Below are 24,994 nucleotides of genomic sequence, written 5' to 3'. Positions count from 1 at the left end.
TCAGACAGATCCCTATTAAAGCACGTCCTACAACTTACCTGACCAGTCTGAGTACTCCTCAAAACTGTCAAGGTCAACAAAGACAAGGAAAGTCTGAGAAACTGTTGCAGATAAGAGAAGCTTAAGGAGACATGATGACTAAATGTAGTATCACGTCCTAGATGGGATTCTGGAACAGAAGAAGGGTATTAGCTATAGACCAAGGAAACCTAATGGATCAGTATTGGCTCCTCAGTTACAACAAATGCACCATAAGATGTTAATAGGGGAAACAGAGCAGAGTATATGGTAATTCTCTGTACTATCTTTGCAATTTTTCTATAAATCTAAAACTTTAAAAAATAAAGTTAATTTTTAAAAATATAAAGTGCAAAATAATTTTTAAAATTATTTTAAGAGATAATCCTACTTAAGAACTTTAAAAATAAGGCACCAGCATGTTGGAAATTCCAATCTCTCTAAATTAATGTGACTAATTTGCCTTCTTCACACATAAATCTGTTATGTATATTGCCCTGTTTCAGTAACAAAATATATGAAAATATTTGGGTTTTGCTTGATGAGCTCAGGGGCAATCTATTTTTTTCAGAAACAAAACACTCATTAATATGTTTTCCAACTTGAAAATAAGTTATTTTCCAAAAGTTTACTTTTAAGTCAAATGTTTAAACTTGAAACACACTTTCCCACAGAAATGTTGTTACAGTGGTTTATTCCCAGGCCAGCCCAGTGAAGCTCATTAAATTCATAAGCAAAATAGACATTTTCAATGAAAATAATGTAAATTATACTGTGGAAAAAAAATCTGGCCTTTTAATTCAAAAGATAAATTTACACATGCAATTTAAATTTATTCTAATCATATCTGTCACCCAGCATTTGATCCAGGGGCTTGCTTTGGGCCTCTCCACATATCACCTTAAACCTTAAAATGAGGAGGGGGAGGAAAGTGGAGGGTGTTACACTCAGGTGGGTGGGAGATGGAGGGACCCTAAGCACAGTTCAGGAAGCCAAGTATGTAGTTTTAACCCGGATTGAGTGGGCAGGTGTCTGCTCTGATTCTTGTGGGTACAATGAAGTTGATACCCCACAAGACAAAGGAAGGGATAGAAAGGGGACTTTGCCTTCTCAAAATCCTAGAATCTTGAATGTGCTACTATCTAGAGTGGGCAATCAAGTACGTCTGTGGGCAGTTAATACACACAAATCAACTGACTAACTCTTCAGGCTGGTGGGATCTGAGGACACGGGTGCGCAGCAGCAGGGAGTGGACCTTGGCTCCTCACAGCAGTGTGCTACCCAGCAGGGGACACAGAGATGAAGCGGACTCACACTGGAGACCTGTGGAAATGCTGACAGGGTGTGAAGAGGACATAAATTCCCAACATGGAGGATCTGAAGAGGAACCTTGCGGTGGTGCCAGCCAAAATGTTAGACCTAGCTGGGCTCAGCATTTCTATAGCACAGCGAGGCCTACGTCTGATGTAGTTCAGGTCTGTCTATTCTGGTTTGGGAAGACGCTTTGTAAATAATCCTGTTTCTGTACACTACACATTTGTTAAAATAGAAAACATTACACCATAAAAAGAACTGTAAGAACTTTTCAAAAGCATACTAAAAAACAAGCATTTTTATCAAGTATTTTTAAAACCATGATACATATTTTTATAATGCATTATGGAGTTAAAAGAATTGTTTTTAACTGACACCCTCTTCAATGCTTATAACCTGGTAGACATCAACCCTTAATTTTCTTAATTTTCCATTGAGAATTCAAATATATATGACTGCATTTTTACAGTTTTGTAAAAGAACAAGATGTATTAATAATACATATTTTAATACATATTGATAATAGCAAGTGTATGACATGCTATACCATAGACATGATGAATTTTATTCAACCATTTCTTTATTGACAAATATTCACTGCTTCCTTGATTTTGCTTTTTGCCACTGGAAATGCTACAACAAAAATCTTCATATGTTTTATCTTGTGTTACTCAAGTTTATGTTCACTTGCTGTTGTAACTAACACTCTAAAAATCTCACCAGCTTAACACAGTAAGTATGTTTCTAGCTCACATCACTGCCTGGTGTAAGTCAGGCTGTTATAGTAAGGAGTTTGCTTCCAACCGTGATTCAGGGATCCATCTTAAGGTTTCACTATCTTAGATTCCTTCATTTCCAGCAGCAAGGATAGGAGAGCTTGGAAGGCAAGGAAAATTTATGACAAACTCCGGATGTGGCTTAGGACACCTTTGCCCAGATTCCACTGGCTACATACAACCCAATCAGGAGGTCCCAGCCTAACTGCAAAGGAGGATGGGAAATGCAGTCTTCCTGAGTGCCCTAACAGGAAATTGGTGAACATTTAGCCAATTTTACAAAATATTTTTACATTTTGGTGGCTTTATTCCAAAGGTTCTATTTCTGGATTGAAATTTCTGGACTATGAAATTTCTGTATGATGTCTGTGTGTCTATTACTTTGCAAAAGGACCATAACTTCTACTTCTGTCAGCAGAGTAGGAATACTCAGCCCCATTCCTGCTTTCCTAAATCTCCCCTCCATAGGTGCTAAAAGACTAGAAACTCAATTGACCAGATTCGTGTGTCAACAGGGTCCTGCTTTAACTTCCACCAATGATAAGAGGCACTCCTGAAATTAAGAAGGGTGAAGAAAGCAAGCAGCCTTTATTTCATTACACATGTTGACATAAGGCAGAAATAGCATGGATAGTGGCTTCCAGGTGACAGTCTGCATTGTGCAGAGATGATTAGGAGGGGCTTCCCCTGAAATTCCTGCATTTTCTAAAAGCTAGCAATGGTTTCTCCTGATGTGTTCTCAGTCTGACGTTCAGTGAGCATCTCATTTCTTGCAAAAAATCTCTTCCTACTTGGAATATTTAAAGCAATTTGTTTTCCAGACCAAGAACTAATTTACACAACAACCTAGCATTTCTCTTTTGTTTTGGTTCATGGCCCATTTTTTCCCCCACATATAATTAAAAATTTTTTATATGTCAATTATATTTATGTTTCTTATTATAGCTATGGAGTTGCTGTCTTCCCAAGCCCGAGTTAACATAAATATTCTGTAAAACTTCAATTTTTATCTTTTACATTTAGGTCATTAGTCCAACTGGAATTTACCTTTGCATATGTTGTGAGTACTAGCATCACTTATTAAATCAATCCTGTTTTCTCACCCAACTAAAATACCATCTTTGTCTCAAATGTCTTGATCTATTTCTAGGCCACCTAGTCTATTCAGTGATCTGTCTGCTTACTCCTAACCAATGCCACACAGTGTTGATTGTTGTGGCTTTATAAAATATTTTAATAACTAGTTTGTAAATCTAAATTGAACAGAGATCATCTAACACAGTATCTTGTGCTACCAGGTTAACTCAGTTGTACATAAACTCAGAATAAAACCTATTTTTCTGTCTTTGTGCATGCACTTGAACTTTCTACAAATATTAGTAAGAGAAACAGCTGAATTCTTGGCTAATATAAGGGAGCAAAAGTCAATCCTAACCTGATTCCAAATGTTTGAGAAGCTGCCTCACTCTTCTCACTGATTGTTTTTATAACAAAAGACTGAATTTGTAAAGTCATGTTATCCTAATCAAATATTACTTCTGTCATTTATATATAAGACTATATATAAAGAACTCAGTATAAGATTTTATTTATAAAATGGGTAACATTACCAGTAATTTTTAAAACTATTGGTCTAATACTTAAACTTTTGTTGCTTTCTATATCATTCAATTGTTTGCCTAATTTATTCTTTTATTAAGATAGAATTCACATACCAGAGTTCACCCTTTGAAGTGTTCAATTCAGTGGCTCTTAGTACATTCACAAAGTTGTGTATTGATCACCACTTTGCAATACCTGTTTTTCTGATTTTTTATTATTAAAAAAATGAAAAACCAAAAGTATAATTTTCAGTCAATAAATATCACTGGATCCTTAGGCAGTTTTGGTGCAGAAAGTGAAGTCCATAATTTTAGAATGATGATAGCAATTCATCAATCAAGGAATCAGTTTTCACACAGTTTCAATAACTGCAGCAATTTCCTTGAACTGTCTGTAGAAATTCTGGAGAAAAAGGGGAAAAATAATATTAATTTTGTTTTAATAGAGAATATTTAGGTAGTTCTTTTAATTACATCTGACCAGCAGAGGCTCTAAAACATATTAAGTTTGCATTTTAATGTCAGATCCTCAACTACTATTATTGGAAGGTTACCATAAGAAACATACAGGTACAATTTGGAGCAAGCAAAAATACTATTGTAGAGTCGGACGATTAGTTCACAACTAAACTTTTTAAAAGCATACAACAAAGTTCTTTGAGATCACATCAGAAAGATTTCTTAAATACCCAGCACTGTCCTAGACAATGAAGTTTTTTTTTTAACAGATTGGTTCCCAGGCTTCAAATCGTTTTTAATTTAGTGAAAATTCAGACTGTGTTTCAGAGTGACAGGGGCTGCCTTATCAATTACAAGAGAGACTCAACACTGACAATAGCTTACATGGTAGAAGTTTATATCTCTTTCAATTAAAAAATTAGCTGGTATGGTGGTTCTCCTGTAGAAGTCATCTTGTTTTTTTAAGCCTCAGATAAAAGAGGGATAAAACAAATTCTGTTTTCCTTTCTTCTCTTTTACCTGCCAAGAATTAGGAGACAAATTGGATACCCTCTTATGATTCACATCCTGGTATTTTCCTTTTTATTTGGACTTAATTCTCTATTTCACTACTTAAAAGAGTATCTGTATTTTGTTTTAATTTATATGTAAATCTGTTATGGAATAAAGCAGGAAGTAACTATTTCTATATAAAACATATACTGAGGGTCAAAACTGCAGCTATAGGATAGATATAAATTAGAAGCTCAAAGAATGTTCCTTGGCTCTCAGTCCTGTAATGTGACTAACAGACTCTGCCTGGTTAGCTTTAAGCTGTATAAAAACTATATTTAAAAGAATTGCCCCATTTGTGATTTTTCTTTTCCTACGAGAAAAAAAAATTTAGAGGTGAAATCAAGGAGCACAAATGCTACAAAGAAAAGTAAGAATTAGGCCAGGATTATGAATTTTAAAAGCCTGAAACTTACATCCTTTTTTGAAGTGTATTTGGTTTGTATATTCTGTTGAAAGCTATTCATATATCATAATATACTACATTTATTTCCTTTCAACCAAGTCCTAATTTCTCCCAAGACACTAATTAGCATTAATAATGTTAAATCTGTGACCTTTCTTGTTCGAAAGCAGAAATACCTGCTTCAAAGGAAAGAAATCAAAAGAAAATCCTTAGAATATAATTTGTAAAATAAAACTACAATACAATCCATGAGTCCTACTTCTGGATATATATTCAAAGGAAACAAAATCACCACCTCAAAAAGGTATCTGCACTCCCATGTTCAACGGAGCATTACTCACAGTAGCTAAGGTATGGAAACAACCCAAGTGTCTGCTGACAAGATGAAGAGAGAAAGAAAATGTGGTGTGTATATATGCACAACAGAATACCACTCACCCTTAAAAAGGAAGGAAATCCTGTTATTTTTGACAATATTGATGAACCTGGAGGACATTATGTTAATTGAGTAAGTCAGACACAAAACACAAATACTGCATGATCTCACTCATATGCAGAATCTAAAAAGTGGAATTCATGGCAGTAGAGAGTAGACAGTGGCTACTAGGGCTGGGGGGTGGGGGAAATGAGGAGATGCTGGTCAAGAGGTACAAACTTTCAGTTTAAGATGAGTAAGTTCTGGAGACCTAATGTACAGTATGGTGACTAATAATAATGTAATAATGCAATACTTGAAATTTGCTAGAGAGATCTCAGGTGTTCTGAACACACACACTATGTGAAGTGATGGATATGTAAGTTAGCTTGACTGGTAATCCTTTCAGGTATACCAAAACAACACATCATATGCCTTGAATTTTAAACAATTTTTATTTGTCAATATACCTCAATAAAGCTGGGGGGGAAATGAAGTTTGTAAAAGAGATCAAAAGCATCCGAAAGTGATATATGAGAGGCTTTTCTTAAAAAAGAAGCCTGGGACCAATGTATTTTTAGTTCTATAAGGAATTCTCATTATATTTCCATTCCATTCACTATGGTAGCTTTTTTTTTTTTTTTTTTTTTTTAAGAGTACTTGACTTTTCTTAAAGTAGTAACTGCTGTAAGGAAGGATTCCTATCTATTCACTCACCAAAGGGATCAAAGCAAACAAAAACTCTAAGGTCAGTTAAGTCAGCCCATGACAAAGAATTTCCCTGTATGTACATTTAAAAGAAAATCTGCAGAGAAAAAAATGTGACAATGAATATATACATATTCATGTATAACTGAAAAATTGTGCTCTACACTGGAATTTGACACAACATTGTAAAATGATTATAAATCAATAAAAGATGTTTAAAAAATAAATAAAATTAAAAAATGAAAGAAAATCTGATTTCTCATCTACCTCCTTTAATTCTTCCTTGCTTACAGAAGAGGTAGAATGGTAATATATATAACATGATTCTAAATATAAACTATTAAGTTACTCACATTCCTCACAGATAAAATTAGTCATCAAATGGTCTGATCTGCATTTTATAAACATTATTAGTCAGAAAATTCAGTGTCAATACAATTCAAACGCAAGATCCATTTAGCTTAATCATTCTTGAATATTAAGCCTAAGAAGAATAAGAGTTAAATGCAAAGTAAATATCCTGCTAGAAAAGATGCAGATTTCCTAAATATACTAAAGATGAGCACTGAGAAAGTGATCTAATATAACAGTATACAAATTCAGATTATATTGAAAATATTGAAAATAACTTATCAAATTCCCAAAGAAAACAAATCCAGATCTTTTGTATGTATTAACAAATGAAAAGCACATCAAAATACTTGCAAATAAAAAGTTAAATTTTTCTCTTAAAAGAGATTTTATATATATATTTTTAAGCAGCAATTACAGAGCAATGAACTAAAACTGAATGAGTTAAATTACAAACCTGAAACTGTGGAATTGTCATTTCAAAGGACTTTTTCTTTACTTGGCCTGAATCATCAGCCACTTTGAGCATCACTGCAACGTAAGGATACTTAAGTGACCTGCAACTGTCCGAGCTCACAGCCATACCCAGCTTCCACTGAAAGTCTAGAAGCTGTAATGAAACAATACAAAACATCAGTCATAATATTTCCCTGAATGCAGATATTTATTCAATTTTACTGCTCTCATATTCAACTTTTAATTTCAATGCCAATCATAATAAAAGAAAATGTCTTCATTTTAATATTGCTAGGGGGATACTCATCAAAGGAACATGGAGAGAGGTAATAAGGGCTATAAATAGAGTAGGAAAACAATATTGTCATAGTTACAAAAGGGGAAAAAAAAAACACCAAAATCTCCACTGGATGTGTAACAGGTAAGTATGGCAGTACTGGTTTTCCTTTTCTTTTGCTCCTGTACTTAGGAGGTTCCAAATGTTTTGGACCATCTCTTATTTCACTTTTCTGTTCCTCTATTTCACAGCCCAAAAGTCCTAAAAAAGAAGATGAGTTATATACCGTCTTCATATTTGATTGAGACACATGGGAACCATTCCAGTTTCTTTCCTCACCACAGTCCTTGACCTGAGACCTCACACTAGCATAAATCCTGGTGATAGGTGGTTTTAGATTTCATCACAGTTGATGATGGCTACCTGTCAGGTGATGTGCTATGCAGTTTACATGTATTAAATGCCTCACTGAATCATCATAGTATTATAGGCTATTATTTCCCATTTTGCAGATGACAAAACAGAATTTCAGAGCATTTATATAATACACACAGGGTCACACATTTCTGGACTCCTAACTGAAACCAAAGTCTGTTTGACTCCAAAGATGACATGCTTATTGATTATTGGCTGCCTCAATACTTTTTAGCTAATTCTTTGCAATGACTGTTCAGGGTTGCTATGGCATAAAACAGGGCTGGATAAATGCAGCTCTTAATACTGACTTTAAAACATAAAAGACAATGAGTGGAGGAATTTTGATTCTTGTTCCCAAAGCTTAGGTGGGTACAGAGTACATAGCAAGCACTCACAAAAAAGGACTTGTTTATTGACTAATATCTTTTGCTGCCAAATTAATGCTTAGTGGGCAAATGGCTTTATTTATTAATAAAAAAATTTTAATGAATTGCGGGATCAGCATAAGGACCAAAACTTCCTCCTGTCTTCAGACTGGCTTTAGGCCAATCAGCCACAGCATGAAGGCTAGGCTGGTGCTAAAAAAAGGTTATCATCTTTAATAAGTAAAAAATCACATAGATGCATTTTAAATGTTTCCCATACAAAAATAGAGAAAAAATCATAGGCATACAATAAAAGAACTACAAATGGCTAATAAACATATGAAAGGGAAACAGGGAAATGCAAATCTAAACCACAATGAGATACTGCTATACACCTATCAAAATGTCAAAATTTTATTAGAATTGTTTTTTTTTTAATTTGTTGGTGAGGGGAGGTAACTAGGTTATTTTATTTTTAGAGGAGGTACTGAGGATTGAACCCAGGACCCTGCGCACGCTAAGCATGCACTCTACCACTGAGCTACACCCTCCCCACAGAATGTCAAAATTTTAAATCTGAAAATTCCAAAACTGGCATGAAGGATGTGTCACAGGGCTGTTGATGGAAGTCTAAATTGGGCCAATCTTTTGGAAAGTTGGCTTTACTTAGTAAAACTGAAATTATGAATATCCTGTGATCCAGAGATTTAATTACTAGGGATAACTTAGAAAAACTTGTGCATATGTACACAGGATACTTATAGTAGAATGTGCCTAGCAGCTATATTCATAATAGCCCTAAACTGTAAACAGCCCAGATGTTCATCAGTAATAAAATGGATAAATGAGATTCTGTACAGCAATGAAAATGAATGAACTTCAGGTGCATTTAAAACCAAAACTCTTGAAAGAAACAAGTTCAAAACTTATGAGTCCTTTCACTTAAACTTGAGAAATAGGAAATACAATATTGTTTAGGGATGCATACACACATGCCAAACTATAAAGAAGATGATTATCACAAAAGGATAATGGTTACCTCTAGGGAGGAGGGGAAGCAGAGGTTTGACTGGGGAGAGGCATGAGGTGGGCTTCTGGGGTACTGGTAATGCTCCGTTTCTTGAGTTTTGGTTGCAGTTACACAGATGTTCACTTATAAATTACTCTTTTTTGGGGGGGATAACTATTTGAGGAGATGGAGGTTAACTAAATATATTGTGGTGACCATTCTGAAGTATATGTATGTCAAGTCATTATGCAGTTATATGTCAATTATATCTCACCAAAATGGGAAAAAACTATTCATTATGCAGTTCATATGTTATACATGTTTTGGTACATACGCTGTCTCGTATATAAAGCAGGGGAGGGGAGGATATAAATCAGTGAGTTCCATATTTCTGGTTGAAAGGAAATATTTACTACAGGGTAGTTGATCAAGAGAAAGCGTTAGAGGGAATAGAGCTCAGTTTTGAGGAATAACAGAACTGAAATTGACAGGGAAAAATGTGTCTTCTTTATATATTCCATACACACCTAGCAAAGAATAAATGCTTAATAAATATTAAGCTGAACCAACTTGAGAAGAAAACAGTCAATATCTGGCTAAGGGACATAACATCTATCTGTCTTAAAGAGAAAGGCTCTTACAAGGAAGTATGGAAAATAAAGCTGACAAGAGATCAAGAATCAAGAGGCTAATAATTTTTTTGCAAATTGTATGAGTTTTCAATATACTCTCGTTTACCGTTGACTCTTGAGCAATGTGTGTTTAAACTGCAGGGATCCACTTACACAAGGACACTTTTCAATAGTAAACACTACAGTACTACATAATCTGCAGTTGGTTGAATCCACGTATGTGAGGAACCTAAGATATGGAGGGTCAACTATGAATTATACATGGATTAATCCCTGTGTTGTTCAAGGGTCAACTGTACTTCACCTTATTACGGAAAACACTAAGTCATTTAAACTTTTCCTATAGCCAGTGGGTACTCACTGAATGTTTCGGAGTTCAGAGAATGGTACGATTTTTACCAATTTAAAAACATTCATCTGGTGGCAGAACATAACAATCCAGGAATGAGGTTTTAAGTGCCAGAACAAAGGTGGTGAAAGGTAAGTTTAAGCCAATCCTCTGAAGAATGAATCATTAGGCTTTGACAATTGTCTTCAGAGTTAAGGTTGTTAACAAAGACAACTGTAAAATTTTGAGCCCAGATGACTGGGAAAATACTAATATCTATCAATCGGGACTTTATATATTTTAAGTCTGAAGGTATTATCAAGCAGTGATAAGGAATATCTAAATAGGAATGTTTAATAAGTGATTAAAAATCCAAGAACAGAGTTCAGAGATTTCATGACTAGGGATAAGTTTTTATATCAGTTCAGTGAAAATATTCAAAAATTTAACTGAAAACTTCTTAAAACATATTAGCCTGTACAATTCCTTGATGCAAGAAGTTCCATTTTCAATGTCCACAGTAAAATGGTAGAGTAAAACACTGCTTATTTGATATTCAAAGTCTGAAATAAAACTCTGGATTACCTAGAACATTTCAAGCAGAAAAGCAAAGAAGGAACACAGTATGCTGGAATTCAATGGCCATTATAGTGGTGAAACTGGCAGTGGGGCAGTTAAGGAGAGTTGTCACTTACTGTGCAAAGTTAGTATTCATGGGGAAAAGAGAGCTGGGATTAGCTTTATGGGATGAGAGTTTTTCCCAAATTCTAAACTGAACATTTAAATGCAAATTAAAAGAAAACCTTCTAATAAGTGTGGTTGAGTCTGAAATAGGAATTAATTGCATAGGAGATTTTTAAAAAAAGAAAAAAAGAAAAAAAAAAACAACAAAAAATCAGAATAGAGCACACATCACTATGGAGAATATTAAGAATGAAGTAATGTAGCCTCAAAATTGTTGTTGGATGAAAATGATTTAAAAAGGTAAACATACAGAGAAAAAAAAAGCTAGTAGCAAAAAGAATATGAAAACTCCCAGAAGAAAAATGAATACAAAGGAGAAAAATAATCAGAAAGCAAACACAGGTGAAAAGGTAAACAAAGAAATTAGCTGTAGTCTGTCACAATAAAAATTAGTTGATACAGAAGCTGAAGTTGTTAGTAACATAAAAACATCACTATAAAAACTACCTATAAAGAAAAAAATTCAAGGCCATTTTAATTTAAATTTAATTTTTATTTTTTTATATCATAATATAGGAGAAAATTAGAAAAATAACTGTGTACAACTCTAGCATTCTAAAAATATGTACATATTCCTGAGTGCCTATTTCTAATTTCTAGTATTTGTATGTAATTTTTACAGCTAGAATCACAAAATACACTTTCATGTTCTCTCCTTTTTAAATGAGTTTTCAAATGGAAAGAATGTTAAGTGTTATGCCCAGATTAATCTCTCTCAAAAGGGTTATGAGGAAAAGACTGACTAAACTCATCCAAGGATATAAAACTAGTAGAGCTGGTATTCAAATTCAAATTTGCCTGATTCCATTTTCCATGCCTTTTTCTGTATCCTGAGCTGAAATATGATTACCGCTCAGAATTAAACTAAATTCTAGTAGGTCAAGAAAGTAGACAGGTCTAGGATTAGGGGCAAGAATTTTTAGCATCTTCTATAGGCTAGACCTGAGCTGTCCAATACAGTACTCACTAGCCAAATGTGACTATTTAAGTTAACTTAAAATAAATAAAACTAAAAATTCAGTTTCTTAGTCTCACCAGCCAAGTGCTCAAGAACCATATATGGCTAGTGCTACCATATTGGATATGGCCAATGCAGAACATTGCCATCATCAGAAAGTTTTTTCAGAGAGTGCTGTGCTATACTCTGTGCTAAGTACTTTATAAATGTAGAAATTGGCTATAGCATGAGTTATTAGCAAATTTCTACTTGAGAATTCATATTAGATCTCATAAGTGTACTACCTTTGCTAAGTCATCAGCCTTCCTCATCTTGTTTAAGGACACCTTCATCCATACTTTGATTTCCTTCATAGCACTTATCAGTATTTAAAATTATCATGTTTACTTATTCATTACCTGAGTCCCCAAGGAAATACAAACTCCAAGAGAGCAGGGGCATTATCAATCAGTTACTGCTGAATCTACTAGAATATTATCTGATACAAGGTGACGACTCAAATGAGTTTTTACTGAACTAGTATGTTTAGAAGTTCTGGGGTATATGGTAACTGGTCTTCAAAGAGATCCTCCAACAACTAATTCTACCCATCTCTGTACATACATGTCACTCCTCACATCAAGAAGTGGAGCTTATTTCCCTCTGCATCAATCTGAGCTGTCCCTGTGACTGCCCTGACCAGTAGAATATGGCTGAAAAGGTGTTCTGGAATCTTTGAGCCCAAATCTTAGGAGAACTGGAAGAATCTGCTTCCTTCTTCATGGAACACTGGCTCTTGGGACCCTCCCTCTTGGAATCCAGTCACCATCATGTGAGCAGCCATGTGAAGGAGAACCAACTGACTCCAATTACCAGGTCTAGCTGAGTCCTCACCCCAAGCCATCACAAGCACATAAGTGAGCCCTCTTCACTTCCAGCCCAATTAGGCTCTTAGATGACCTAAGCCCCAGCTGACATGATGCGGAGTAGAAACCACCATCCAGCTAAACCCAGTTAACCCACAGAATCAATGGGAGATAACTAAACAATAGTCTTAAGTCACTAAGTTTTGGGTGGTTTGTCATGTGACAACAGATAACTAAAGCAGGGCAAGCATAGCAATCTGAAAACAGCTTTGTCAATAAACTTAATAAATGATTTAACAAAAATAAGTTCTCAAACTATGTAATTTGACCTACATTAGTTTACAGAAATTTAAGCAACTTTGATTTTTCTATTTTACTCAAAACACGTATGAATTGCGAAAGCAGTCGTACATTTATGAATTATTGCATAAACTATACAAAAATTTAAGTCACTATGTCTCACAAATGTGAAGAGGGAATTTGGCACTAGACATTGTGTCAATAAAACATCTTTCTTTTGATTTATGCTATAAAACTAGCAAGAAGGAAAGCAATAAATGTGACAATAGGAACAATCATCTATGATAAGGAGTCCTAATTAGACATCTACAAGCATTGTGAATTGCTTCAAAACAATGAGTATGAGTATCAGAATGTGAAGTAATGAACAATCTTTGACCTGTGGTGCTGGACAACATAGAACTATGGTTTGATAAAATTAACAAGCTCAGACTCTGAAGTCAGACCTGAGTTTGAATCTTAGCTCTGCTACCTTCCAACCACTGTGGTTTAGGACAAGTTACTATCTCTTTATGCCTCAATATTCAGAAAGTATTTACTAAATAAGACTGTTCTAGACATGGGGGATGTAGAAAAGAATAAAACAAAGCTCTTGACCTCAGGAACCTACATTCTGGTGGGGAAGACAAAGAATAAACAAATAAATAGATAAAGAAGTTGTAGTTTGTTAAAAAAAAAAATGCAGAGTAAGAGGACAGACCAGGAAGCTAAGAATCAGTTTTTGAAGGGACTTTAGGCCAATGAAAGTATTTAAGACTTCTTTCTAATGTGAAAGGAATCTCTGAAAAGGCTTCAAGTGGGGAAATACCTGGTCTAACTTACATCGTAAGTATCCTCCAGGTTGCTGGATAGGGCATTAAGTTTAAGAAGGAAAAGGAGACCCAATTGGGAGCCTACTACAGTACCTAAGCAAGGGGATGGTGGCTTGGACTCAGGCGGCAGCAAGGTGAATATAGAGAATATTTTTAATGGTAGAGAAAACAGTATGCTAGGGGATTGTACGAAGGTTGTGAACTCACTGTGAACTGGAGTTGCGGTCCCAGTTAACCCTGCTCATTCATATACTGGTGAGAAACATTTAAAGAAAAAGAGAAGGTATCATAGCTCAAGGATTTCAAACTAATATTAGCCCTAAAAATTAGCTATATCTGGTACATATAAAAAGCTACAAACAGAAATGATTTATAGCTAGGTCAAGGCTTTCCCCCTATAATACTGAATACACATAATTTTCATCTAGTAGTATTATACTAAAAAACACTTCATGAACCATAAATAAAAAATGTTCAATTCAGGAGTTCCTGGAGGTGAAACTCACAAAAGTGTGAGCCCCCATAATGATCAGGGAGGGTCCCTGAAATTTTAACTCTAATTGTCCACACTAAGTTACCAGCAATTTGTCAATTACAGTTTAGGTTTCCCTACGCCAGCATTCGTTTTCAGAGTTTTCTGTTAAGTTGTGATTCTCTGTATTTACCTGTCTTTCCAACTGGGGTGCAGTGCCCTGTGACCCCATCTCTCTGATGGATCCTAGAAGAGTTACTGATTTTTCAGTTTGTTCAGTTTTTACTTGCTTTTAAGACAGTGATAATTTCTAAGCTCTTTACATGCTTAAATAGAAACTGGAAGTCTATCACTTTTTATAATTTCCTTCATAGAGGTGTTAAACATCTTTTGTTAGATTTATTGCAAAGTACTTTATAGTTTCTTTATTAATAATGTAAATTACTTCTTTAAAAAAATATTATTCAACTCTCTGTGTCTGAACTGTAGAAAAACAATTGAATTACCTTGCTAAACTCTCATATTAATTCTAACAGTCTGTAAATTATCTAGGCTTTTTCTATGCAAACAATTGTTTAACATGTGAATGACTGCACAGAATGGATACAGATTAGGCTGAATGAGACCCTAAAGATGTCCACATCCCTGAAACCTGTGACTATGTTATCTCACAGGACAAAACAGACTTTGTAGCTATGACTAAATTAAGGAACTTGATGTGGGGAGGTTTTTCTGGATTATCCAGTTGGGATTTAGAAGAGGGAAGCAGGAGGGTCAGAATCAGAAACGGTAATATGATGATGGTAGCAGAAAGAGACATGATGACAGCAACAGAGGCTGGAATGTGCTTTGAAAATGAAGTACAGGTCACGGCCAAGGAATGCAGGCAGCCTCTAGAAGCTGAAAAAGACAAGGGAGCAGATTCTCCCCAAAAACCTCCAGAAGGAATACAGCCCCGCTGACACCTTGATTTGTCACACAAGACTAATTTCGGACATATGACGTCCAAAACTGTAAGAATAAACTTGTATTGTTTTAAACACACTTCCCCTACACCCTGCACAAAAGGTTTAATTTTTAAAAACCTGTAATCTAGCATAATACAGTGTCAGGATACCTTACTCAAATAAACATATGACTTAACGTAAGTAAATGGGTAAGATGACTTATGAGAGATTGAATCAAAGTTACTGAGCAACTACTCTGAGCAAAGCCAGATAGGGGGTTGATTACTATCTCTCTGAGTTCCCCCTACTTCCCAGGAATCCTCAAAAACAGCAAGATCAGCTGGAGACATGTCACAGAGTAGTCAATGGACATCTCTCAGCCTCTATGTTCTCATTATTTATCTCAGCCCTTTCTAATACTTTGTGGTCCTGGGTAACTCCTGTCCTCAAAATATTCTAGTTTGAGTACTCTTCTTCTGGGAAGTGTTACAAGTCATTTGTCTAAAAATAGTTCAATAGCTGAAAAAAAAAAAAACAACACAAGAACACCTGAAACAAAGAAGCGGTCCTAAGATATATTTAGAAATTCTAATTCTTATTCCAAGCATAAAAAATATACATTGAAAGGTTAAAGAGGTAAACTCTGTATCTTCAAAATAACTGGTTTTTAAAGACTAAGAAAACGTCTGCAGTGCTATCTTTGTAAATTTTAATAATTCCTCATCTCTACATATCACTTTCGAAAATACTGTGTACCTAGTGTCGAATCAACGGCGCTTAATCAAGGAAGAACAATACTGGGTCTGTACTCTTTGGCCTGGAGTGGGTAGAGGAGATTACATTACAATGGGAGTGGCTACCATCTCAGGAGCAACGCAGGCTGGAAGGATGAAAGATACGGACTCGCGGACACAAGCCCTGGACACCGTGGCATGGTCCTGCGGGTGCGAGAGGCGAGCGGAGGGCCAGGTGCTGCCGCCCGCCCCTTCCCCCGCCCCGAGGCCGGCTGAGGACAGGGCAAGGTGGCCACTCACTCACCTGGTTGGTGACCTGAAATAAAAGCAGAAAACAACATTTACGGAATGCTCGTTCTCGCTCCGGAGCCACGCTGCCCCACAACCTTACAGGCCAGCTCTTACCTTGGATTTAGCATCCAGCAGCGGCTCACTAGACCCCTCCATAGCGGGGTCCACGGGCTCCCACCACCCACGGAGGTGGACGCTCGGGGGCCACAAACACTTCCGCTTCCGCTTCCCGCCCCTTGCGGCCCAGCGCACGCAGCCGACGTAGGGGCCCGGAACAAACATCTGTGTGAAACTCATCCTTAGTCTCAACTAAACATCAGGTTTTTTGGAGCTGATCAGTAACGACAAAAAATAATACAAGGGAAAAGGTCCTAAGATTTGCCAGATACCTTTTGAATGGAATAACCGATTAACTTTAGGGTGTCTCCTCCCCCTACTTACCCCGTAGACGTGGACTGTTCCAGTCTGACGCCCCCGCAGCGCCCTCTGCGCAAGCGCAGATTTGAGGCGGCACCGACTTGCGTGCAGTGATACTAACCGAGTTTGAAAGCAGCTGGACCATCTCTCCCTATTCTCCGTAGAAGTTTGTCCTGCGAAGGAGATGCCTGTGGGACCTATGGTTTTATAATTTGCTCCCGTCACTCGGATTCACTGCACTGGCCTAGCTGGGGGTGGGGTGGATGCTTTTTTCTATTCCGTCTGGCTCTGTTCTTTATCCCTACTGCCACGCCAGCCCTCAGCCTAACTGCAGCCATACCTTCCCATCTGGTTCTCCCATTTCCCTCCTACTCATCTCAAAATAATTTTACTTAATATCCAAAGCAGTTTTCCCCGCCAACTTTTATCATGAAAAACTTGAAATTTTTTTCAAAGGAGTTGCAAAAATAGTTAAATGAACATCCCTATAGCCTGTATCTACACACACCAACTTAACATTTGTACACATTTGCCTTAACTCTAGCTGCATACATAATAATGACACATCATTCCTAAATACTTGAGCATGTAACTCCTGAGAACAAGGGCATTCTCCTAAATAATCGCAACTATCACACTCAGAAAAATTAATATTAATAAAATACTATTATCTAACACATGGACCAAATTCATATTTCCTCAGTTATTAATATTCCTTAACAATATTCTTTAAAACTGTTCCCTACCCTACCCACTACTGGAATCTAATCAATAACCACTTGTTGAATTTAGTTACGCTGTCTCTTTAGTCTCTAATCTAGAACCACGCGGGTAAAGTGTTGTTGGGACTGCATTGCTCCCTCCCTGGAAGCTCTGGAGGAGAATCTGCTTTCAGGTTGCTGCCAGACTCAGTTAAATGCAGTTCCCATTTCTCTGCTGGCTTTTGGATGAGGGCTGTCAGCTTCTAGAGGTTATCTGCATTCCTTGGCTTGTGGCTACCTTCCACCATCTTCAAAGCCACTGATGCCAGACCAAGTCCTCCTCACACTTTGAATCACTCTCACTTCATGAGAATCACTCTCACATCATGTCTCCTCTATCTTCTTTCACCATGCAAGCTTGAGAAAGTTCTGTTTTTAAGGTCTCAAATGATAAGGCTGAGCATACCAAGGAAATCCAGGATGACCTCCATATTTTACGGTCCATGACCCTGATTACATATGCGAAGTCCCTTCAGAACAGAACCTAGATTACCGCTTGACTCAATAACAGGGGATAATAATTTTGAAGAGCAGGGCATCTTTTAATATTCTGCCTACCACAAATACCTCCATATGATTGTTCGAGAATTACGTTAGGTAACGTATGTAAAGCCCTTAGAACTGTGTTTGGCATGTAGCACTCAGAATCTATGCCAAAAAATAGCCACGTCCTCAAGGTTATTGGACTTGATTAAAAGTACTAGTTAGCTTAAAAACATAGTCCCTGAATGAATTAAATTATTTCTTTCCTATGGAAGTCTGATGAAAAGATAGGACACTGGCCAGTGCACCCATTCTGTTTATCAGAGGATATTTCTCTGTAGTCCTTGGCTGCCATCAGATTGTGTTCCATGGAGGACTGTGCGTGCGCACACACACACACTCATGCATACACACATATGTAAATCTTAACTATATAAAGGTGCTGCCAAAAGCTGAAAAGACGTATTAAAAATTAATTTTTGTATTTGTCTGTATTTTTCATGCATTCTTTTAAATTTTTTTTTTAAATTTAAATTAGATGTGAATGCCCCTTCCCAAAGATCTTCTGATTCAATTTGGGGAGAGTAAAACGTCAGTAGTGTTTAGGCCAGTCTCTGCCAATTGTTACTCTTGTTCTTGTGCTTCTGACACGCCAGTAACACATGTGATCAACTGCTTATTTTTAAGACCTCCATCTTACAAAAGATCAGACTTACGCAAGCTCAGACTTGGAAAAAACAGATTTTATAAATAGAGTCCAAAAAACTGCTATATTAAGGATGCGTAGGCATCACTTTGGTTTTATTTTTATCTGATGTCATGTAAGTAGGGTATATAAATCTGAACATGCTTTTGGAGCTCTTACAACAAACCTAGTACTGTCAGGTGTGTAGGAGGGGGACGTCCACAGAACTAGGGCATGAACTCTAATCTCACAAGAGTTACTGTCTGTTGGAGAAAACAAAATTGGCACATGAAGCAAATAAGATTTCAATCTAGGCTTTTATTTTAGGGCTTTTTTTGTGTCGTGTGATATAAATTCAACTCAAACTAGCCTGAGCAAAACAGCAGAAATGATCGTCTCACAGGGGTGGCCTCTGAAATGTAGAGGTTGAGCCAGCCTTAGTAATATCACAGAACTGTGAGATTTGAATAGCAAAAGGGCCCAATCTCTGTTGCTCAGTTGCGATCTGGCCTTCTGTGTGTTGGCTTCATTCTCTTAGTCTTCTTTATATGTTGTGGGGAGGGGTTTGTGCCTATGGACATATGACCACCAGCATCTCCAGGGTCACAGCCTATGGCTCATGACTGAAGGGGAAAGAGGAAGCTTCTCTTCCATCTCAAATGTCAGCAAGGGACTCTCATACACCACCCCATTGGCCCAATACTGGGTGTTGGGTGGTGCATTACAATTTTTTCTTATTCCCCCTACTGTGGCCACAAGAGGTAGACTTTTGTGATTGGCAGAGTCACTAGCAGCAAAAGGGGTGAAAAGATGCAGCCTACAAGATATAGAAGTGAAGATAACGCAGCAAAATTTGGATGAAGAGATGCTGGGGAAACAAAAACAACAGATGTCCCTTAAACACATTTACGACACTATACTGCATTATATAATCAATAGGTGTAATAGGCAGAATAATGGTCTCCTGCCAAAGACACCAAGGTCCAAATTCCCAGAAGATTGTGAATATTATGTTACATGGCAAGGAGGTGTTAAGATTGCGGATGAATTTAAGTTTGCTAATCAGCAGACCTTAAAATAAGGAAATGTTCCTGGGTGACCCAGGTGCGCCCAGTGTAATCACAAGGTCCTAAATGTGGCAGACGAATCAGTGTCAGGGAGAAAGTGAAATAATATGAGAAAGACTCAGTAGGCCATTGCTGGCTTTGAAGATGGAAGGAGGAGAACCAAGGAAGGCAGGTGGCCTCTAGAAGCTAGAAAAGAAAAGAAAAAAGATTCTTCCACATAGCTTCCAAAAGAAACACAAACGTACCAGCACCTTGATTTTAGCCCAGTGAGACGCATTTCAGACTCTGACTTTCAGGCTGTAAGATACTAAATTTGTGTTGTTTTAAGCCACTAAGGTTAAATGAGATCACATTTGTAAAGCACATGGCAAAGTTCCTGAACACAATAAGTACTCAATAAATACTAGTCCCTACTCTCATCACCATGATATTCAATCCTCAAAAGAACCCACAAGTTATCCAGATCACACATTATCTCCACTTTGAAGTTGAGAAAATGGAAGTTCAGGAATGTTAAGCAGGATCACCTAGCTAATAGGTAAGACTTCAAATTCTGGTTTTAATTTAGTCTGAAATCTAATTTCAGAGAGATCCAGAGGGATTCAGAACTCCCAGTGTACCTGCTGAAATCCTTTTCCAGATGCCTTGTGCTAACTGAATGTTCTATTTGTACTCCAGGCTCTTCAAGAATATAGGTGAGTCTGTGTGTGTTTGTGTGTGTGTGTTATGATGGTGTTGGGGGGAGTGGATATGGTGGTCATCTATGGGCAGCATAAGCAAAAATGCAGAACTGGAATGAAGCATGGTTACTGATCCTGGAATCATAGAGATGTTAGAACTTAAAGCAGAGGACCCAAATTCTTAGCTTTGGGGCCAAATCTGGCCTACCTACCCACATATTTAAAACAAAACCAACACAGAAAATAAAACAAACTATACTGGAAATGGAATGCATATAGGTAGGTTTTACATGTTCCATTTTGTCACTGTCCCACCTTCTTCTGGCTAATTCATACATTCACCTGCAACCTGCAAGGCATAGTTTTTAACCTTTGGCTTAATGGGACCTTATAGACTCCCATTAAAAAAATGAGATGTAAGTAGGTTAAGTGCCTGGCTATAGAAACACAACAATATTATGGAAGTCACGATTTCTGATCGAGGCAGGGACAGTTTTTAATCCATACTATGGACAGATGAGGGCCACTTATATAAGGTTTTGATAAGCTGTGCAAAAAGGCTATGTTTTAGGATTTTTTTTTTTTTGCTAGTGTGACACAGGCTAAAGGCAGATGACAGGGTACATATACATACAGCATGAAGTCAGCTTAACACACTCCTTTTAAGATAAATAATATAAAATAGAGAGTAATAATGGTGGTGTGCCATGAATGAGTTACAGGCATGTAGAGAAATTTATCCCCAGCCAGAGGGAAAGCTGGGTGGGGCCTCATCCTAGATTTTCCTTGGACTGGTTATGATTGTGATGACAAACTGATTTGATTGTCAGATGTTATATAAATACCAAATGTTGGGAAGAGGGTATAGCTCAGTGGCAGAGAGTATGCTTAGCATGCATGAGGTCCTGGGTTCAATCCCCAGTACCTCCACTGAAAACAAGTAAACCTAATTACCTTCCCCCCAAAAAAAGAATAAACTCATATTTTTTTCATTTGACTTCTCAGAATCATACAGCACATTGCATCACATGGCTCCTTACAGTGGCAGGGAGCCAGGCAGCAGGTGTTACTCAGTCATTTTTGCAAGTGTGTGCATGAACTTGGTCATGGCTGTTCAACACTTCTTTTGAGTTATGGGTATTGTTGGCTGTATACGTACATACTATGTTTAAATGACATTTGAAATGCCTTTTAAAAAGATTATGCTGTGATTTGGCATAACAAAAAGTTACCAGGAGTGGAAATAAGCATGGAAAGGGAACAGCAGATTGTAAACTTGTATCAGTAAGGTAAATACGGGTTATTGGAGGAATGACCAAGATTCCACATGTTCTTACAAATCAACCATATAATAGACTTGAGTAACTACAACAAAAGTGTTGCTTACTTCAGTTCAAGGTTGGAGAAGTTGCCAGATACCTCAGAATAATAAACAATAGTAACCTTATAAGAGCAGTTTGAGTCGCAAGTACTTTTCTTAAGACATCAAAAATCAATTTATCAAAAAACTTCCTGATGTTTTTGAATAGAAGCTGCTGAATTTTTAACAGTTGCTGAAAAAAAAAATGACCTATGAGTTTAGTCATGAAGGAAATGACATTTTTTGGAGGTACAGGCACATCTTTTTATTTGGTTATTAGAATTTGGGGCAGGTGTATCAATTAGCTGACTACTTTGAACTTGATTACTAAAACTTTAGGCAGACAGAGTAATTAGCTGTTGCTGTGTACAAAAAGCCCCTCCACCAAGTCCCAATGTCATAGGACAAGCAAACATTTATTTAGCTCACATGTCTTGGAGGTTAGTAGTGGTTTGGCCAACGGCTGCTGGGCTCAGCTGAGGTGGTTCTGCTGCGCTCCAGGTGTCTCTTAGTCTCCTGTTGGGACCAGCAGGCTTGTCCAAGCACATTCTCCTCAAAGTCATGCTAGAATTACAAACTGCAAGCAGAAGCTATTAAGGCCTGAACTTGGAACTGGCATGTTATTTCTGCCCCATTTTATTGACCAAAACAAGTCACATGGTGAACTCAATGTTAAGGAGTGGGGAAACAAAGAGTTGATTCTCATTATAAAGTTAACCATGAACACAGAATTAGTAAATACTGAACCATTGCTCCTAGGGGAAACAGGTTAGCTTCCTGTGAGCCTCTAGTCACATTTTCATCAACAGATAAATACATTTTTATGTGTATTTTTGTTTAAAGATTCCACATGTAATATATATTGTTGATTTATTAACACTGATCCCAGGGCTAACAGTAGTATAACTTATGCCTGAAGGAAGGTATCTAACACACGTATTTTCTCTATAAGGCACATCACAGCCTTCTTGTGCTTAAGAACACAAAATAGGACATGAGCACAATGCTTGGGGCTGTTTTATACAGTGAAATCACCAACAAAAAAGCATAAAAAATGTAAAAAGAAATGTGGTACTAAATAGACTGCAGAAAAGACAAGTTTCCAATATAAGACCTGCAACAAGAAGGCAGAGCACTGTCTTGCTTGGCCTCAGCTGAGAACTCAAATTTTTTTGCCACTCTACGCATGTCTGTGAATGACCTTGAAAGTTACATGGGTACTGATTTGGGGGTTACAAATAAATGTTACTTAGCAAGTAGGTAAATTTGAAATGCCAAATCCATGAATAATGAGGATTGACACTACTTTGCCCCTTAGTAGAAAAAACTTCAATGTTATATGGCAAAGGAAGAATTTAAATATAGGGGCCAATAATGCAGACTCTTGGGCCCCATCTTAGACTTACTGAATCAAAATCTGCATTTCGGATTCCCCAGGTATTTGTATGCATGTTCAAGTTTGAGAAGTACTGTCCTCGATACCATGTTGGGTACATGCATACCAGAGGCTGGAAGTTAAACCCTACTAAAATCAGAGGTCAAATGCATTAATAAAGTTTTTACGGGCCAAAGGTCTGGGAAATAATAGGACAACCTCTCTAAGGTGAAAGATAAGCTATTGCACCTTGCAATTCCTGTTAACAGGGAAGAGGCAGAGCACTTTGTGGGCCTCTGGCTTTTGAAGGCAGCATACACCACATTTGGAAATACAGCTGTGACACATTTATTGGGTGATCTGGACAGCTGCCAGTTTGAGTGGGTCCCTGGGCAAGAGAGTGCCCTGTAGCAAGTCCATGCTAGAATGCAAGCTGCCTTCTATATGGTCCCATGTCACAGCAGATCCAATGTTGTTAGAGATGTCCGTTCTGTGTGGAGTCCTAGACAAGCCCTAACAGGAGAGTCACAGTGCAGGACCTCCGGGTTCTGGAGCAACGCCATTCCTTTGACAGCAAGTCATTTGGAAAACTGCCCCTAGCATGCCACTAAGAGTCTGGCTGTGAAACTCAAGTGGTTATGCAACAATGGCTGCCCAAGATGATCTGGACATTTCAGATTTACCAGCTCACAGTGGGATGGGTATAGCAACAATCTATCAGATGGTTAAGGTGAAAGAGGAGCCAATCGATTGGAAATCCCTTGGAATTTGAAGACGAGTAGCCAGAAGAATATGAGTGGAAGATCTGGAAGTCCTCCAAGAAAAGTAAGCTCTGTATAATTATTGTTTTCTAACTCCGTAACAGCTCCTCTCCGCGCATGCTCTCTTTTGGGTGCAGAGCAGTAACACGCACCCTACCCCGGGGTCAAATCTCTGGAGTCATCATTGACAATGTGGGCTCCTCAGAGGGATACCCCCTTTAAACACCGTCTCTTTAATCTGTGCCTTCCCCCACCCCCACCCCCGTCTCCATGGCTAATACTTTAATTAAGTCTCATCATTTCATTCTGGCAAATTTTCTTCATCATTGACAAATGGTGTTTCTGCATATCTGATTATTTCTTTCATGCCTCAAATATTTATTGAGAATCTACTGGGATAGACCTTGGGGAAACAATATGAAGAATTAGAAAAAGACGTTGCTGCAGGCCTCATGGAATTCACAGTCTGGTGGAGGAGAGAGATGAAAATCCTGCTTCCAATCCTTCAGGGGTTCCCTGCTGTTTTCAGAATGAAGCCCAGATGTCTTGACCGATTTGTCTCTGCTTATCTCTCCAGCATCACCTCCAAACACTGCCCTTCTGTCTTGCAGGCTCTGCAGCCACAGTGCCCACGTTCCCTTCTTCAGAGCACCCTCCTTTCTGCCTGGCTAACATCTGCTCTTTTAAGGGCTCACTCCAGCTGTCCACCTACTCCAGGAAGCCTTTTGGCCACTCCCTTCCCCCTTTAGCTGTCCTTCTCTGCAGTTCCATTACACCTCATGTTACCACTATAAGTATTACACTTTATTGTGATTCTTGTTCTTTTGTACACCTCTGCTACCCTACGGTGGGCTCAGCTTGGTGTACCCAACACTTAGAACAGCGTTTGATTCAAAATAGGTACTTGACATATTTCGTCAAACAGAACTGCAACACCAGACAAGACCAACACATCACTTCCGCACCTGGCAAAGGAACTTCTGGGCACGACTCCGGTGTCCTCGGGCTTGGGGCGGAGGAGCCTCCGGATGGGCTGCGACCCTGGTCCCTTCCTCAAGGAATAGGACTCGACGGTGCGCCCCCTAGCGTCTCCAGCGGGTGCTGCAGGAATGGGAGGGCAGCAGCGAGCACGCTGTCCCAGACTCGCGCTTGGCGCATGCGTGGCAGAGGAGCGCTCGCTCGGCTCGGAAGAGTCCAAGCGTGAGGGGAGAGGGCCAT

The 24,994-nt window shown here is 37.9% G+C and overlaps 1 protein-coding gene across 10 annotated transcripts; it reads right to left on the bottom strand.

Annotated features, from left to right (window-relative positions):
• Nucleotides 1-2,667: 2,667 nt before the first annotated feature.
• On the bottom strand, nt 2,668-24,857 carry COMMD6 (COMM domain containing 6). 10 transcript variants are annotated; one of them, XM_064493084.1, is made up of 6 exons: nt 16,302-16,412; nt 16,201-16,212; nt 15,919-15,979; nt 13,951-13,995; nt 7,058-7,210; nt 2,668-4,112 (listed from the first exon to the last, which is right to left on the bottom strand). In XM_064493084.1, exons 5-6 carry the CDS (start codon nt 7,181-7,183, stop codon nt 4,062-4,064), a joined length of 177 nt encoding a protein of 58 aa, XP_064349154.1. In that variant the 5' UTR covers nt 7,184-7,210; nt 13,951-13,995; nt 15,919-15,979; nt 16,201-16,212; nt 16,302-16,412; the 3' UTR covers nt 2,668-4,061. The 10 variants fall into 10 exon arrangements, 9 of the variants coding, with proteins under 9 accessions (XP_064349154.1, XP_031321985.1, XP_010993319.1 ...); XR_004141213.2 differs by lacking the exons at nt 13,951-13,995; nt 15,919-15,979 and adding an exon at nt 4,553-4,687 and having other exon boundaries at nt 16,302-16,430; XM_031466125.2 differs by lacking the exons at nt 13,951-13,995; nt 15,919-15,979 and adding an exon at nt 5,565-5,611 and having other exon boundaries at nt 16,302-16,429.
• Nucleotides 24,858-24,994: the final 137 nt, after the last annotated feature.

This window comes from Camelus dromedarius, chromosome 13, assembly GCF_036321535.1.
Source record: "Camelus dromedarius isolate mCamDro1 chromosome 13, mCamDro1.pat, whole genome shotgun sequence".
NCBI classification, from domain to species: domain Eukaryota; kingdom Metazoa; phylum Chordata; class Mammalia; order Artiodactyla; family Camelidae; genus Camelus; species Camelus dromedarius.
This window is presented reverse-complemented; position numbering and strand designations above follow the sequence as displayed.

Coding starts and splice junctions, on each gene's coding strand:
- COMMD6 (XM_010995015.3), bottom strand. CDS start 16,343: ATGGAGGGGTCTAGTGAGCCGCTGCTGGATGCTAAATCCAAG. Junction 4,113..7,057: donor TGACAATTCCACAGTTTCAG/GTTTGTAATTTA, acceptor CTTTTTCTCCAG/AATTTCTACAGACAGTTCAA.